The 17457-nt window shown below is 43.5% G+C and overlaps 1 protein-coding gene across 6 annotated transcripts in view; it reads right to left on the reverse strand.

The window, feature by feature from the left end:
* The window catches only part of BMPER (BMP binding endothelial regulator), a 246181-nt gene that overhangs the window by 52775 nt on the left and 175949 nt on the right, over positions 1-17457 (reverse strand). The window contains exon 14 of one of the 6 annotated variants that reach the window (XM_021079340.1): positions 13636-17178. The exons of the other annotated variants lie outside the window; for them this stretch is intronic. Within the exon in view, the coding sequence (XP_020934999.1) occupies positions 17139-17178 (40 nt within the window). The 3' untranslated portion in view covers positions 13636-17138. Of the gene's footprint in view, positions 1-13635; positions 17179-17457 lie in introns of those variants that run through there. 6 annotated transcript variants of the gene reach the window in all.

Here is a 17457-nt window from a genome sequence, read left to right on the forward strand (position 1 = left end):
CTTCACCACTCTTCCTGGTTAGCAGAGTAAAAAGTTTGTCTGGATCACAGCTGCATCCTCTGAGCCTCAGAAAGTACCCGATGGAGACATCCCTCACTAGATACAGTGGGAGCTGCAATTAAACAGGAGCACAGCAAGTACTCTAGAGAGGGGAAGGTGAAAATATCCACTCTCTCCTCCTCAGGTAAAAGAGCACCTAGAATTATTCTGGGGAGATCACCTCTCTGCTACTCTCTCTGTGATGTGGCCTTGGTTGGTCTAAACCAGCGGTTCTTAAAACTGGTCCTCGGACCAGCAGAATCAGCACCACCTGGGAACTTGTTAGAAAGTCTCAGATCCCAGAGTTCCCATCGTGGTGCAGTGGAAACAAATCTGACTAGGAACCATGAGGTTGAGGGTTCAATCCCTGGCCTCGCTCAGTGGGTCAAGGATCCAGTGTTGCCATGAGCTGTGATGTAGATCGCAGACGTGGCTCAGATCTGATGTTGCTGTGGCTGTGGTGTAGGCCAGCAGCTGTAGCTCCGATTAAACCCCTAGCCTGGGAATCTTCATATGCCATGGGTTTGGCCCTAAAAAGCAAAAAAAAAAAAAAAAAAAAAAAAAGAAAAAGAAAAGGAAATTCTCAGATCCCAGCTCAGACCTGCTGAATCAGAAACCCTGGGAGTGGGCCCAGAGATCTGTGTTTGCCAGGTCCTCCACGTAAACCAGGCCTGTAAAAGTTTGAGAACCATCTCATCTAAAGGAGTCAACACACTTTACTTTCCCAGCTACAGTGATTGGCTTAGAGATGGTCATGAGGCCCACTCGGAAGGGAGGAGGTGCATGAGACTTGCTTGAGTTTTGGAGACAAAAAGCTCACCTCTGCCTGTGTATTTGCCAGAAGTGATAACCAAGAAGAATCTGGGGAGGGGAGGACTATGCTTCAACATAGAAGACTGCGGCAGGAACTGGAGCATCCATCCTGGGGACCTCATTAAAGCCTTGGAACAAGCCATGAGGGAGGTAAAAGCTGCCGCAGGCTTTTCAGTTACATGAGTCAACCAATACTCATTTTTACAAATTAAACGTGTAATGATTTAAACTACCTTAATTGGGGTTTTCTTTATATGCAAGTGAAAGAGTCTAATGAACGCAAGGTGAACTAAAGTCTGTGTTACAGCAAAACTTAAGCTAAACTCAGGAACAAAGGGTCCATCCAAGGGCCAAGTTAAATGACTATAGTAGCAGACGGGGCTCTCGCACTGTCCCCAGTTGGAACTGTCTATCCCCCAAGGGGTACCCTGGCCCTGAGACTCCTATGGGAAGGGCCTCTTACCCAGTGCTGTAGGTGATGCTCAAATCAAGAAAAAGGACAGAATATGGAACAAATTGGATGATGAGATGGCCCGGTAAGGCAGGAGTCAGTCACCACTATCAAGACCTGAAGGACAGGGTCTAGGCATCAGAAAGCAGGGAGGAACGGGTCCAGAGGGAGGAAAAGGCGTGGCTGCACAGGCCAAATGCCTGGCCAGGGCTGGTGCCTGGGACCACCCTTCCGTGGTGTCTTGAGGCCCAATGTCTCTCAAGACCCCCTCAAGTCCAAGAAGGAAACACATACAAATGACCTTACAACTCATAAATATGAGCTATTACATGATTGGTAGGCAACTGCCCTGCTCTATCACTGTGTTATCAGTCACTTCAAAAAATTCTGTTAAGAGACTTTCCATTTGAAGCAAATAATGAAGAATGATGAACCGATGACTCAGCCAGGAACAGGTGAAAATGCCTTTTGCAGAAGTGTGATGGTGCACCCCAGGCCCCATAAGTTCGGACGTCTCTTACGCACTGGAGTCAAATTACAGCTGTCCCACAGCACAGCTACCTTAACTCCTTTTTTTTGGAAAAAAAAAATTATATGCATAATACAGACACAAATACACAGATATGGATCATGTGCTAGCAAGCCTTAAATGGACGCTTTTGGACAAAAGCATTCCACAGCACGGACCAGGCCAGAGTGAAAATGGCGAAGACTGAAGCAGCAGTGCTTAAACTTCAACGTGCATACAAATCCCACGGGGACCTTGTCACAACTGCATGTTCTGATTTCAGAAGGGCTAGGCTGGGGCCTGAGATTGTGCATTTCTAACAAGCTCCCAATGCTGCTGGTCCAAGGACGGTGCTTTGAATAGCAAGAGTCTGAATCTCACGCTGGTGTAGTGACACATGTAGGTCATAGGGGCATGGACACATCTGGGCGTGTGTGCCTGTGAGTGTGCACCCACATGGGCCTCAAGTGTGTCTTCCGCATCCCAGATGTATTCTGAAAAAGAACACAGCCCTGACTCCAAGCATATCATGGCAAGTCCCCAGATATAGGGACTCGGTGATACAGAATCCCTTAAGGGCGAAGAGCAAAGCCATGAGAGGGCCTGGTCTTCAGGGGAAATATGATTTGGCCCTGTAACATGAATGCATCACTGACAGGTGAGAGAGTCTGTGTAATGGACTTTACTACGTGGAGAGCATAACACAGGAAGGACACAGAACTGCTTGGGACAGGCACACAGGGAGTTCGGGGGCTGGCTGCACCAGCATTTCAGAGGGGCATGGATGCAGCACAACTCTCCCTGGCTGGGCTGTCCTCTCCTCCTGCCTCCCAGCTTGATTCACGACTCTCCACCCTTTTGATCTCAGCTCAAATATCATTTCCTTGGGGGAGTTCCCTCTCCAATTCATCTGCCTCCCCTCCCCTCTGGGTCTGACCCGCTGATGAAGTAAGTATCTTATACACCAAAGCTGTCCTTCAAATACACACACATGGTAGCAGGTTTATTTGCAGAGCTACTGGTTCATGGTCCTCATTCTTCACTAGACTATGAACTCCATGAGGACAAGAACCATGTCTATTCATTCACCACCACGGTCCTAACACACAGCACAGTGCCTGGCATTTAACAAGGCTTGCAAAATATTTTTTGAAGAGTCAAAGGGAAAGCGGGAGAGAGGAAGGAAGCAGGATTTCTTATTCAAGGGTCCTCTGATCCCTAGGTAGAGAATTCCCTGTTTATGCACAAGTGCGCATGCATTTTTTTTCTGGAAGAGAGACCCTTAGCTTTCATCAGAATCTCAGAAAAGATTTTGGCCTCCCCAAAGTTAAGCATCACTGAGTTACTAGTATCACATCAATTGAAACATCTCAAGCAACATGTGAAATAAAAATCAGTTTCTTTCTCTAGAAGCTGTTTCCAAGCAGTCTTTAAAAGCAAAAGGAAGGAAAGGAAAGATGGAAAAGAAGGAGATACTTTATGGGCAAAGGGCATTAGAGTCAAGGATCCCAGTTCCATGACGAACTCAGCCTCTCACAGCAGGGTCAGGCATTCTTATCTCTAGAATACTGCAGACCAAAAAAAATTTCTGGGTAGAAAATGGCCATCATTTTGAAATTCAAACATTTCTCTTTAAAAGATCAGCAGGATGAAACTGCTTTCTTTAAAATTCAGCCAACATAATACTTCCAAAACCTGAACAGAAAATTTTGCTCAAAAGAAAAGTCTTTAAAAAAAAAAAAAAAATCCAGAGTTCCCTTTGTGGCTCAGCAGTTAACGGACCCAACTAGGATCCATGAGGATTTGGGTTCGACCCCTGGCCTTGCTCAGTGGGTTAAGGATCCGGCATTGCAGTGAGCTGTGGTGTAGGTCCCAGACAAGGCTAGGATCCCGAGGTGGTGTGGCTGTGGCATAGGCAGGCAGCTGCAGCTCCAGTTCGACCCCTAGCCTGGGAACTTCCATATGCTGCAGGCTGTAGCCCTAAAAAGAAAAAAAAAAAAGTCCTTCACAATGAAAAAAAAAAAATTGTAGTGTGGGAAACACTTGCAAAAACTGAGCTAATACACTCAGTTTAGAACATGGAGACAACTGGGGGTCAGGGATGTGAGGAGATTTTACCAGATTAGGGTGGCAGCAGTCAAAAGTACAATCTCTGGGTCAAAGAGATTTGATTTCAAAGCCTGGCTCTGCTTCCTTCTTGCCTGGTGACCTTGGGTGGTAGTCTTACCTGCTTTAAGCTCTTGTTTCTTATACACACAAATGGAACAGTATAGGCAGGGTGAGCCCTGGGCTGCCGCCTGGCATGTCACTCTCAAACGCTCTCATCTCATTCCTCCTCTTCTCTTGGTCTCGCCCACTATTATTACCACTGGAATATATTACTAGGCTCCCCTGAGTTTCAGGCACATAATGCATGTCAATCAACACTGCTAACCCGGTTGTCATTACCTCCTATTACCAAAGCCCATGGACTCGGGTCCATAGCAATGCAGGTCCCCCTTTTCAGTCGACTTCTGGATCCAAATCTTTCCCTCAAGTAAACACCAGCCTCAGCTTTCCGGCAGTCCTTATTTGCTATTCCATCAATAAATCCTAACGGTGGCCACAAAACTACAGGTCAATATCTGCTTAATATCTTTCCTCTCTGGCTTTGATCACAAAGACACAATGAAGACTCCAATTTCCTGCCTTCCTTCTCATATGGAAAAGCTTTCAGGGGTGCTGAAGATCTTCTGGCCCATATTCTTTGAGCAGCTCAAATGCATTCTACCTTCCTGCTCACACGTGGGCCATTTGCTTGGGATACAATGAAGAAACCAGCTCACTCTGTGTTTAAACTCCAAACAGTAAGGTAAGACAGTAAAGATCACAGAGAACAGCTCTTTCATGTTAAAAGAATTATTAATTCCAGGATCGCCACCAGATTTCCCTGTTTCCTTGTAAAGCATTTATTTCTCTACTGGCTGTGCCCATTGACCAGGTTCTTTAAAAGCCTGAAGCCAGCAAAAGGAAGCATGTTTTTACAGATATATCCTGTCGGCCTTTCTGGACTCACCAGCCTGGCCCTGGGCTCCGAGCTTGTCTGTCTTGCGTGTGTAGGGGAAGGGAAGGTGAGGGTAGCTTAGCCTTTGCACAGGGACACCGGCTCTAATCCTGGTTGGTAACAGAGCTGTACTGTGTCCAGCTTTCTCGCCAGTGAGGGCACCTGCCGGATCCTGGGACGTTCATCTCAAAGGGAGCAAGATGCAAGATGAGCAACAGTGCTCCCAGAACTGAGCACTCTGTGAAAGGTTATTTCACTGGCCAGGAGAACTCTGTCTCGGGGATCTAATTCCAGCTACAAATGACCCAGCTGAACAGGTTCAACACTTGTACGGAGCCTGGCCTTAGCAACAAGGAAGCACTTAGACCAGGGCCCTTTTGTTTACAAAACAAAATATTCAAAAGTTTACTATGGTACCTGGACTTCATTCCCCCCCACCCTTTTTTTAACTGAAGTATAGCTGAGGTACAATGTTATCTAAGTTAAGGCGTACAATATAGTGAGTCACAATTTTAAAGATTATACTCCATTTACAGTTATTATAAAATATTGGTAAAAGTTGGTAAAGAGGGAACATACCTTAACATAATGAAAGCCATACGGCAAACCCACAAACAATATAATATTGAATGGAGAAAAGCTGAGAGCCTTCCTGCTAAAATCTGGAAGAAGAAAAGGATGCCCACTCTCAACACTTTTTTTCAACATAGTATTGGAAGTGCTAGCCACAGCAGTCAGACAAACAAAAGAAATAAAAGGTATCTGAATTGGAAGAGAAGAGGTAAAACTGTCACTCTACACAGATGACATACTATATATAGAAAACCCTAAGGATTCCACACAAAAACTACTTGAACTGATCAATGAATTCAGCAAAGTAGCAGAATACAAGAGTAACATTCAAAAATCAGGTGCATTTCTGTATACTAACATTGAAATATTAGAAAGGTAATATAAAAATACAATACCTCTTAAAATCCCACCCCCAAAATTTAAATATCTAGGAATAAACCTGACCAAGAAGGTGAAAGACTTATATGCTGAGAACTATAAAACATTAATTAATGAAATTAAAGAGGATTCAAAGAAATGGAAAGATAGCCCATGCTCCGGATTAGAAGAATTAATATTTTTTAAATGGACATACTACCCAAAGCAATCTACAGATTCAATGCAATCCCTATCAAATTATCCATAACATTTTGCATAAAACTAGAACAAAAAAATCCAAAAAATCATATGGAACCATAAAAGACCCATAACTGCCAAAGCAATCCTGAGGAACAAAAACCAAGCAGGAGGCATAACTCTCCCAGGCATCAGGCAATATTACAAAGCTACAGTAATCAAGACAGTGTGGGTATTGGTACAAAACAGACATACAGATCAATGGAACAGAATAGAGAATCCAAAAATAAACTCAAACACTTTTGGTCAATTAATCTTCGACAAAGGAGGCAAGAATATAAAATGGGAAAAAGTCAGTCTCTTCAGAAGGTGGTGCTGGAAAAACTAGACAGCTGCATGTAAATCAATGAAACTAAAACACACCTTACAACATGCACAAAAATAAACTCAAAATGGCTTAAAGACTTAAACGTAAGACAAGACACCATCAAACTTCTAGAGGAGAGCATAGGCAAAACATTCTCTGACATCAACCATACAAATGTTGTTTTAGGTCAGTCTCCCAAAGCAACAGAAATAAAAACAAAAGTAAATGGGACCTAATCAAACCTATAAGCTTTTTCACAGCAAAGGAAACCATTAAAAAAAAGAAGAAGAAAAAAAAAAAAAAAGACAACCTGTGGAATGGGAGAAAATAACTTCAAACTATGCAACTGACAAGGGTTTTATCTCCAAAATATACAAATATCTCATACAACTCAATAGCAAAAAACAACCAAGTTGAAAAGTGAGCAGAAGACCTGAATAGACATTTCTCCAAAGAAGACATACAGATGGCCAGTAGGCACATGAAAAAAAGCTCAACATCACTAATTATTAGAGAAATGCAAATCAAAACTACAGTGAGGTACCACTTCACACCAGTCAGAATGGCCATCATTATTAAGTCTACAAATAACAAATGATGGACAAGATGTGGAGAAAAGGGAACCCTCCTACACTGTTGGTGGGAATGTAAATTGGTACAACCACTACGGAGACCACTACGGAGGTGCCTCAGAAAACTAAATATAGAACTACCATATGACCCAGCAATCCCACTCCTGTCCATATATCTGGACAAAACTTTCACTGGAAAAGATACATGCACCCCTATGTTCATTGCAGCACTATTCACAACAGCCAAGACATGGAAACAACTCAAATGTCCAATGGAAGATGACTGGATTAAGAAGATGTTGTACATAGACACAATGGAATACTACTCAGCCATAAGAAGAACAAAATAATGCCATTTGCAGCAACATGGATGGAACTAGAGATTCTCATACGAAGTGAAGTCAGAAAGAGAAAGACAAATGCCATATGATACCACTTATATCTGGAATCTAATGTACAGCACAAATGAACCTATCTACAGAAAAGAAACAAACTCATGGATATGGACAGACTTGTGGTTGCCAAGGTGCGGGGGGGGACGGGGGAAAGGGATGGACTGGGAGCTTGGGGTTAATAGATGAAAACTATTGCATTCAGAGTGGATGAGCAATGAGATCCTGCTGTGTAGCACAGGGAACTGTATCTAATCACTTATGATTGAACATGATGGCGGATAAGGTGAGAAAAAGAATGTATATGTATATGTATATGTATAAGTGGGTCATTTTGCTGTACAGCAAAAATTGACAGAACACTGTAAATCCATTGTAATAAAATACTTTTAAAAAGAAAATAATAAAAATGAAATATTGGCCATATTCCCCATGTTGTACCATATATCCTTGTATTTATTTTATACCTAATAGTTTGCACCTCTCCCCTACCCTTATACTGCCCCTCCTCCCCCTCATCTCCCCACTGGTTATCACTAGTGTGTTTTCTCTATCTGTGAGTCTGCTTCTTATTTGCTATATTCACCAGTTTGTCGTATTTTTTAGATTCCATATATAAGTGATTTTATACGGTATTTGTCGTACTCTGTCTGGCTTACTTCACTTAGTATAATACCTTCCAAGTCCATCCATGTTGCTGCAAATGACAAAATTTCATTCTTCTTTATGGCTGAGCAGTATTCCATCTGTGCCTATACTTTAAGCAACACACTGTGAAAATGCCGTGAGCTCCAATGACCTCTTTAGCCTAGGTGGGCATGCACTTAGCTCCTAACCTCTTACTCAAGGACCCACTCTGCGTTCTTGTCCCTAGAAAAACACAGGTAAACTGTACAGGATAAAGAAAGGTAAGCCCCATCAGCCATAAAAAGGCCTATGAGTAGACCAAGTCTCAGAGAACTGAGTCCCTTGGGGACCCACAAACAGCTGGAAGCAGTTTTCTTTGTAATTCCTCCTCCTCATCCTGAGCATCACCTAGGAACTTGCTCTAACGAAATGCACACTCTCAGCCCTTGGCCTACACTCACTGAATTAGCTAAGTGATTCTGATTCCTGCTAAAGTTTGAGAACCATGACCTAAGGCATGGAATACACCTAGAGGTACACAAACAGAAATAAATGAATAATGAATAAATGAAAAGTCTTCAGCTTTACTGAACCAAGGCTCAGTAACCTGCTCCCAGGTAATGGCTGAAAGATACTACAGCATGCCTCCTCCGTGTCTCATGGAGGCTGACACATAAACTGTAATCTTCTGGTCCTGGCCTTTGCCTCCTGACCCACTGTCCACACTGCCTCATGGTTTATGACACCACCCCAGGGAACATCTTTCTATCAGCTGCCTGGGCCAGGCTCTCTCTGGCTTCCTCGGCTTTGAACATGCAGTCTTCCATGGCTGGAATCTACCTTTGTTCCCTTTCCCAAACCCCTACTTTTTCATGTGCAGCTAAACCCTACATATGCTTTTGGTTCAGCTTAGGAAGTTGCCTCCTTCAGGAAGACAGCCCCGCCCCCAATAGCATCCTGTGCATCCTCTATCAAAAACACATCCCTCCCCATCTATACTCCTGTTTATTTATTTATTTATATTTTGTCTTTTTGCCATTTCTTGGGCCACTCTCGTGGCATATGGAGGTTCCCAGGCTAGGGGTCGAATCAGAGCTGTAGCCACCGACTTATGCCACAGCCACAGCAATGGAGGATCTGAGCCACGTCTGCAACCTACACCACAGCTCACAGCAACACTGGATCCTTAACCCACTGAGCAAGGCCAGGAATCAAACCTGAAACCTCATGGTTCCTAGTCGGATTCGTTAACCACTGAGCCACGATGGGAACTCCCGATACACCTGTTTATTTGTCTTTCTCACCCACGAGCCTGCACTTGCAGACCTATAAGCCAGAGGCCTTGTTTATCTCAATCACTGCCATATCTCCAGCACCTTGAACAGCGCCTGGTGAATTACTTAATCAATGAATCCTGACTATAAAATAATCTATGTATGTGTGTTTACAAGAGGTAATAGATAACCTGTTTTAATTTATTATTGAGTTCACTGACTCCTAGAAATGAAGAATAGAGCATTAGCATAGAAAAAAGAGATCTGTAGAGATTTAAAAAAAAAATGCAGCATTTTCTTAACAAAAAACCTGCTCTGCCACCAGTCTTTTTTTTTTTTTTTTAAACATGTATACACTCCTGATTATTCAATCCCTAGTTGAATCACTGGCCCCTGTGAAAGCCTGCATGGAAAGCCTACTGATTCTTTTCCTTGCCAGGGGAAAAAAAAAAAAGATTGAATATAAAATTTCCATGGAGAACAGTGTGTAGAAGGATCCGGGATCACCAAAGCCTCCCTCCTATTTCATATCTGCACATTCTCCATTGATTTTCATTTTTGCCAGCTTGACTGAGAAAGCGTCAAAAAGTCTTGGATGGCCGTCAAACCCAGCACACGCTGCGCTCCAGATCAAAGCCCTATCGGTTCCCAGCACAGGGCCCAGAGAGCTACCTCTGAGAAGCCCATGACACAGCCAGGGTACCAGGTGACTTCACAAGATGCTGCTCCTGTTCCTGTGGCTTCACTGAGTCACAGCGCTGTACTCGCAACACATCAAAGATGCAACCAATCTGTATGTGGCCTGATGGAAGCCAACAGGGCCATCTCCAGGCTTTCTTGGTGCTGAGGCCTTCTGGCAGCCAACTGCATGCCTTCACTTTCCATAGAACAACCTGAGCCCGTGGAGCTCCGGAAGGAGTGCCCCTGGACCCTGCTGGTGATGTGGTCCAGGGAAGTGGACTCCTTGGTGCTTCTACCTGGGCTTTATAAGGGAAACCTCATCCAGCTCATGAGCCTATTGGTGATGCTATTATCTCTATTTCATATTAAAAAATAGAAGTTTGGAGGTGTCCAATCCCCCAGCCACTGTCACTTGTTCCTCAACTCTTCCAAGAAAGATTTAAATGAGCTTACAAAACTACTTGTGGAATGAAATAAAATGAAACTTGGTAAATGAGGAAAACAGGAAAGGCTTAACAACAAACGTAAACAATAAACACCCACACAGTTATATCTCAGTTCCCGCGGATCAGGAGTCCAGCCACAGACTCGGCTAAGGGTCTCCCAAGATTTTGGTCAAGGTGTGGACTAAGGCCACGATCTCATCTGAACCTTGATGGGGAAGGCTGTGCTGCCAAGCTCAGGCAGTTACTGGCAGCACACCCATCACCTTCTAAAAGCACAAGTACTGGCAGCCTCCTTCCTGGTCTTCAAACAGGCCACACCCTTCCCGGCTCTGGGTCTGCCCTTCCCCGACCCCTGGCAGAGCTCCTCACCTCTGCTTCCTGAGCACGGTGGGTGGGCTCCATGCAAAGGAGAGCTCCCGAGGAAGGTTCTCCCCATCCACCTCCTGCCCAGTTGGCTGGCCTGGGCCAACCCTGCCATATCACACTCTTTCCCCCATTGTTCTTCTCACAATTGGCAATGACCTTGCTTCTTATTTATAGCCCTCTATGAGGTGCCTGAAGGAAGAGCTTTTGTCTCTCTTGTCCAGTCCCAGATCATCACACCCACAGCATTACCTGGCACACAACAGGGTCACACAGCAGGGGCATAGGCCAAAGTTGTGAAAGGGATGAATTAAATAATTAATGAAACCCTCCTCCAAAAGCTCGTGGCAGAAGCAGGATATCTAAAATCCTGAGTGGACAGTGATGGACCCTAAGAACAGCCATGGTGGCTCTTGCCAAGTTCTCTGACAGAGACCCGAGACCAGGTGTCCTGTCACACCTGTCTCACACCTGACAGGATACCTGGTCTCGGGTCTCTCAGGTTCCACTGGATGGGGGGAGTAGGGGTGGGGTGGAGTGGAGTGGGGTGTCCCGTCACTTCTTGGTGCTCCCGTTAGGGCAATAGTGACATGAGGAAAATATTACTAGTATCAGCCACCACTCAGGTCGCTCTAATAGATAGAAAGGGCTTTAAACCCATCAATAATGAAAATATAATAAAACTACACCAGACTTCCTCCTGCTTACTAAGGAGTAATCAAAGTCCCTGAAGCATCTCAGAGAGATGCTACAAAATAATTAGTATTTTCCCTGCTACAATGACATTCATTCAAATCTGTGTTCAAAAGCCCCGTCTAATTGCAACCCAGAATGTAATTTTCTGAGGAGACACACTGCAGGATTCCAGGAAGTGTGTGATGAAAATAAATTCAAAGCTAAAATTAAAATCAAATGAAATTACACTTCACTTTGAGCCAGACAGGTTGTGTAGTGAAGAATTAACCTGACCCAAAGAGAGCGTGGCCTTGACCTTTAGCTCTGAGAGAACGATCTTCAGCCCCCTAGAATGGCCTTCCCTGTAGGAGTGTCCTTTTTTGTGGGACACTTTGGCCATGAGACACTCTAACAATGTGCTGTATGAATGAGGGTTTTGGGCCACAGGATAACAGGGCCAGAGATTACCATGACCTCTGGGAGAGGCTGGAGGTCAGCCATGCAGGCAGCAGGTCCTTGAGTCCTAATAAAAACTCTGGACACCAAGGCTCAGGTGAACTTCCTTGATTGGGTGAAATAACCCATGAATAGTGTCACACACTGTGACTAAAAAGGGTCAATGCCAGTCCATGACTCCATGGACAATACAGTGGAAGCTCCACGTTGAGACCTCTCCTGGACTCTGCCCTTTACATCTCTTCTGATTTTAACCTGTAGGCGCTTCCTATAAAAAACAGGAGTGTAACATCATTCAGTGAGTTCTGTGAGTCCTTCTAGAAAATCACTGACCCTGACTGAGGGTGGATTTGAGAACATGTCCAAGATGGTGGCATCAGAAGTGAGGGTGGTCTTGGGCAGACAGTGCTCCTCTAATTTCCTAGCTGGCTAAGTGGACAGTCAACCTAATGTCTCCTCAAAGGTTAACCTACCTGGTAAGATAGGTACAGTTTTCTTTGTTTCTTCTTTAAAGGACAGAGTTTGTCTCTTTTTGATATGAAAAAATTAAACATGAGAGAATTTTCGACTTGGATAAAATCATAGCCCAAGTATCCTTGTACCTTTCCAAGTGCATTCATGTCTTTTTTTTTTTTTTTTTTTTTTTTTTTTTTTCTGCTTTGGCCAAGAAACTTACACTAACCAGGAAGAACTTCTCTGAGCTGAAATTCAGGCAGTCAGAAGGCAAATTAAGGCTTTTCTCTCGGGTTACTTTGGTGGATCAAACAAAGAAGAATGTACCTGTGGCTGAGGTGAAAGAGAATGAATGAGAGTTGGATGGGAAACCACAACAAAGCTTTGGTTCCAAACTGGCAGACGGCTCAGGACCAGTGACAAAGCAGAAGGAATGTGACTTCCTGGTGATAATGCTGAGCAATGCCAGGAAAGCGGGCCAGTTGGCTTCAGCAAGACCATTCAGTTGGAGGTCAGCTGTGTCTCCATGAGGAGGCTGATTTGAGATCCTAGGACCAACTGCAAGAGGTCAATGCAGAAACATCTATAGATCAAAATACCACACAAGAAGATGGCAAGGTCAAATAATATCCAACTATAGATAGAAGGGACAGAAGATCTAGGAGGTCTAAGTGGCTTACAATTGAATTGTGAGTAGCAGAAGTGGATTCTGAGATTCAGAGGCTGCCACTGGCAGTCACGGTTGGAGACTCACGCAGTAAGAAGAGCTGATAGGCCCTGCTTCCTCTGACTAGTCTATTCTTTGAAGGGACAGAGATATGTGCACATTCTGAGTATAAGTGTATAATGAGGGTGGGGAAAAAAAACCTAAGATGGACCTGACATTGGGGGTAGAAGTTACAAGGAGATCAGAGAGGATGAGGATGACAGAGAGGCTGGGAAGGGAGCTAAGAACATTTCCTGAAAGCAGACCTTCCAGGGGTGACACTGGGTGAAATACAGACAGGTGGAAAAGACATTCCCCATCCCCGACTTTGTGGTTGCCGAGGGAGAGGGCGAGGGAGTGGGATGGACTGGGAGTTTGGGGTTAGTAGATGCAAACTATTGCATGTGGAGTGGGTGAGCAATGAGATCCTGCTGTGTAGCACAGGGAACTATATCTAAGTACTTGTGATGAAACACGATGGGAGAATAATGGGAAAAAAAGAAAAAAATATATATATATCTGGGTCACTTTGCTGTACAGCAGAAATTGACAGAACAATGTAAATCAACTATAACAGGAAAAAGAAAAAAAAAAACCAAAAAACACCTAACCAAAAAAAAAAAAAAAAAAAAAAAAATTAAAAAAAACCCAACACTGGCGAGAGACAATTAAAGTTCAATATAGTATATGTGCTAAATAAGGCTGAACATAATCAGCATATCTAAGAAACCAAAGAAAGAACATTTACAAAGGCCTCGGATGAAACTTAGCTGTGCCATCAGCTTAAATCCCTGTAAAACTGAGGGTACCTCCGGCGAGGGAAAGACATGGAGGCAGAGACAAGAACATGCATTCCAGTGTCAGATACCATGACGGAGTAGCCTAGGGCAGACTTTTTTTTTAAAAGGATATTCTTCTGAGTAGGGAAACATTGGGAACTTTAAGGGTGCACTTATAAGGGCTGAAATCTGATCAGTGGTACAACTGAGGTGTCTACTGCCACCTGGTGTCACCTTTATTACAGATTCAGAGTGACGGCTCATCTTAAAAGCTGAGTTTGCCAAAGAGAAAACAAAAAGGCAGGCATACTTTAAAACGAACATCTCTTTTGATTTAGGACTCTAGTTCCAATGCCAATAAGTTGTTCAAAGATGTAAACAGAAATGTTCCAAGCATGTTCTTTTTTGAAGCAAGGGGATATTGGCTTGATTTTAATTGTAGAATAACAGTTAGCTTTATATGACTTTCTCTTACACACTCACACACACACAGTCTGTACTCCTTGCCTGGAGCTCTCCTCTTGCTTTATAATAAATGATTAGTTTCCTTTATATGAAAACACAAAGTGGGTCATCCACAAAGGCTGTGACTTCCCCCTGGAAGGGAGCCACTGGCAGTCCCAGGGCGCCAGTATATCCAACACCGTTGTGCTGTCGGAGTTCCAACGTTCTCCTGCACAGCCTCCCACCATCTACCTCCCAGGACCTCAGCACGAAGGACACATCTGTGAATCCTCTGGCCGCACTTCAATTCCTTACAGCTGTAAAAACCACTGCATGGAAAGAAAAGAACATTTCCTAGACTGGGAATCCCCAGACACTTTCCCAATTCGAACAAGTGAACAGACTTTTTGCTCCGGTGACTTATACCCCATGAAGGGGAGTGCAGAGAGGAAAACCATGCTGAGCTGACTGTGGTCTGCAAATGCCTGGGCTTCACTGCGGTTCACATTCGTTTTCCTGGCTTCTCTGAGATGTGGGCCTGCCGTGACCGAAGAGGCCTGCTTTGCTGGCAGGTTTCACCCACTTGCAACTATTTCATCCAAGATTTGGGTCTGAGTTAGGGAAGAAGCCTGTTGCTAGTGTTTCATTCACTTGCCCAAGGCATATGGGGTCTCCTCTCTCCCCAGCGTCACCCACACAGCCCAGCCCAGCTCCTGGCTGCCCTCTGTCCCCACGTTGCCATGGCTGTGGCCTAAGTAGGGTGGGCAGTGGATTCAATACTGGCTGCTGAGGACTACCAGGGAGGCTGTGCGGTGGGGGGCTGCCTATTCCCCCTGAATTTCCCAGGTGGCAGGCAAGATACAGATGGAGAAGGCAACGTGAGGCTGGGAGAGGGAGGTGAAAAGAAATAATGAGAAAAGTGATTCAAAGACTCAACATTTTCCTCTTGGGGAGCCTACATTTGAATCCAAATGCAATCCAAATGATTTCACATTAATTTTTCCACAGTATATTTCCTCCCTTGCTACCAGAAATGTCTCCACACCATCGAGGACTAATGCAAAACATTTGTAAAGGAGATTATCTAATTTGAGGACAAATCAATTAGCAGCTCTAGGACTTAAGACACGTTAGCAATGCAGCCAGTTAAAATTTGTATGTGATTCATAATTAAATTATTTTGCACCCAAAGATATTCAATAAGCTAATGAAGGCAAATTTGGCTGATCACGAAGGCTTTAATTAAATACCACATTTTTACGCCAAACAAGGCCATGATGGATGGAACTGATTTGTGAAGAAAAAAATGAGCAAAACTTAAAAAGTTTCCCAAAAGAGAAAAAAAAAAAGGCTTATGTAGTCATTTCGTATTCATTTGCAAAATTTTTAGGCAATGGACAGTTTACTATTAAAATTTCTGTACTGAGTAAGAGACCAAGAACTCTATATCCTAGACGTCTCAAAAGTAAACTCTGATTTGGAGAAATCAGAATTATTATTTTGTTTGATCTTAAAAGAAGAGCTATCTCACAGTTATAATAGAATTTTACCCGTGGATCTTTTCATATAATTAAGGAAACCCCAGAGAGGCAACATCTCTTCAGAGAAATACCTCCTTTATTCTCTCCCTTCTCTAAGTTTACAAACACAGGGGTATTTGGAAGGTTGCATTATGCATCTCTATTCCTTTGTCCTAAAGGAAAGTACAGATAGTTCTTTGGAGGATAAGGGGAAAACGGAAGGAATAAAATTCATATACGATTTATATATGACCTTCCATGACCATGTCAAGCTGAATCTCTTTAGTCCTAGATTGACTCATAAAAAGATCACAGGCCTGGTCATGACTGAAATTTTCATTTGAGAAATTCCACCAATGACATAAAATATACAGGCAAGAATTTATATTGTGGAATATCAGGTGATTGCTATTTTCTGCTTTATTGTTTTTAATGTTCTTTAAATGTCATACAACGAACATATATTATTCTTATGAGACAGAAACAACTTTTTAAAGGCTTGTAATGCAATTCCACTTAGAGGATTCCCTTCAATGTCACCAAAGAGAAGTGGTTCATTTTTAAATTGTTTCTCAGGGAGACTTTATCTAACCCGATCCCAGGAGCGCACTCATAAGCTCCCCGAACTTCATCAAGTCCCTTGCACAGTGACCCCCAGTTATGCCGCTGTAGCAACAACGTTCAAGAGCAGAAGGCAAGCATCTGCCTGGCCACCTAACAATTCTGATTCTTTCTGTTCATGTCAAAGTCGTTTCTCACGACTTCTGCCAAGGTGCTCATCATATTCCTGTTTGCAGTCCAGGAATCATAATACAAAATAAATCACCAAAGAGAAAAGAAATAGAAATCTGAAAAAAAGGGACGAATCTCTGCAGGCCTGCTGGCCAGTTTTTGCTTTCAACACATCCCTTTGAAATGGGATGAAAACCAAAGGTGTAGACCGCTGGGGTCCTGGGAGAAGTACAGCCTTTCTGTTCTACTTTAGACGGAGAAGGGTCCAATCCAAATCCACAACTGAGGCAGGGGCGCTTCCACAAGAGGCCTTCCCTTGTTAATCATTTAATTAAGGGTAGAAGATACACCAATGGCCAGCAATTATTGAACACGTCTGCGTGGACACTGGGTTGAGCACATGCATTTACATTCATAATCTCACTGAATCAGAATGGCAACTCTGATTTTATTACCCCCACTTTGCAGATAAGCAAGCTAAGGCTTAGAGAGCTTAAATAATTGTTCAACGTTGTAAAGCTAGGCTGAATGTTTAGCTCTAGGAAACCACAAAGTTCTTCATTGCTGTGCTCTACTGCTTCCCATCAGACTTTCCCATGATGGGTATTTAGATTCCAAAGGAAGCTTGGCTTGTCTGTCCAGGTGCTTAACTCACTCCAGAGTGCTACTTTAAGATCTTTCAATTTCATTAGACATGGGCGAGGTCAATCTAGGGGGTGGTGCGGGGAGGAGAAAGAAGGGAACCCAGAGAGTTCAAATTATAACCGGAAAATAGCTTGAAGGAACTAAACAAATGAGTTGGAGCCAAATGGTTTGGCAGATGCAGCCATGTTCAGGGATTTGTGATGACAGGGACAGTTCTTTTTCCACCCCACTTTGAGCTGCCTTTATAGAAATTTATCTTTTATGTGCAAAGATCAAATAAAAAAGAAAACGATCACATTTAACGAGAACTAGGGGAAATAAACTGGTGGCAATTAAAGAGTAA

This window comes from Sus scrofa, chromosome 18 (genome assembly GCF_000003025.6).
Source record: "Sus scrofa isolate TJ Tabasco breed Duroc chromosome 18, Sscrofa11.1, whole genome shotgun sequence".
Lineage (NCBI taxonomy): Eukaryota > Metazoa > Chordata > Mammalia > Artiodactyla > Suidae > Sus > Sus scrofa.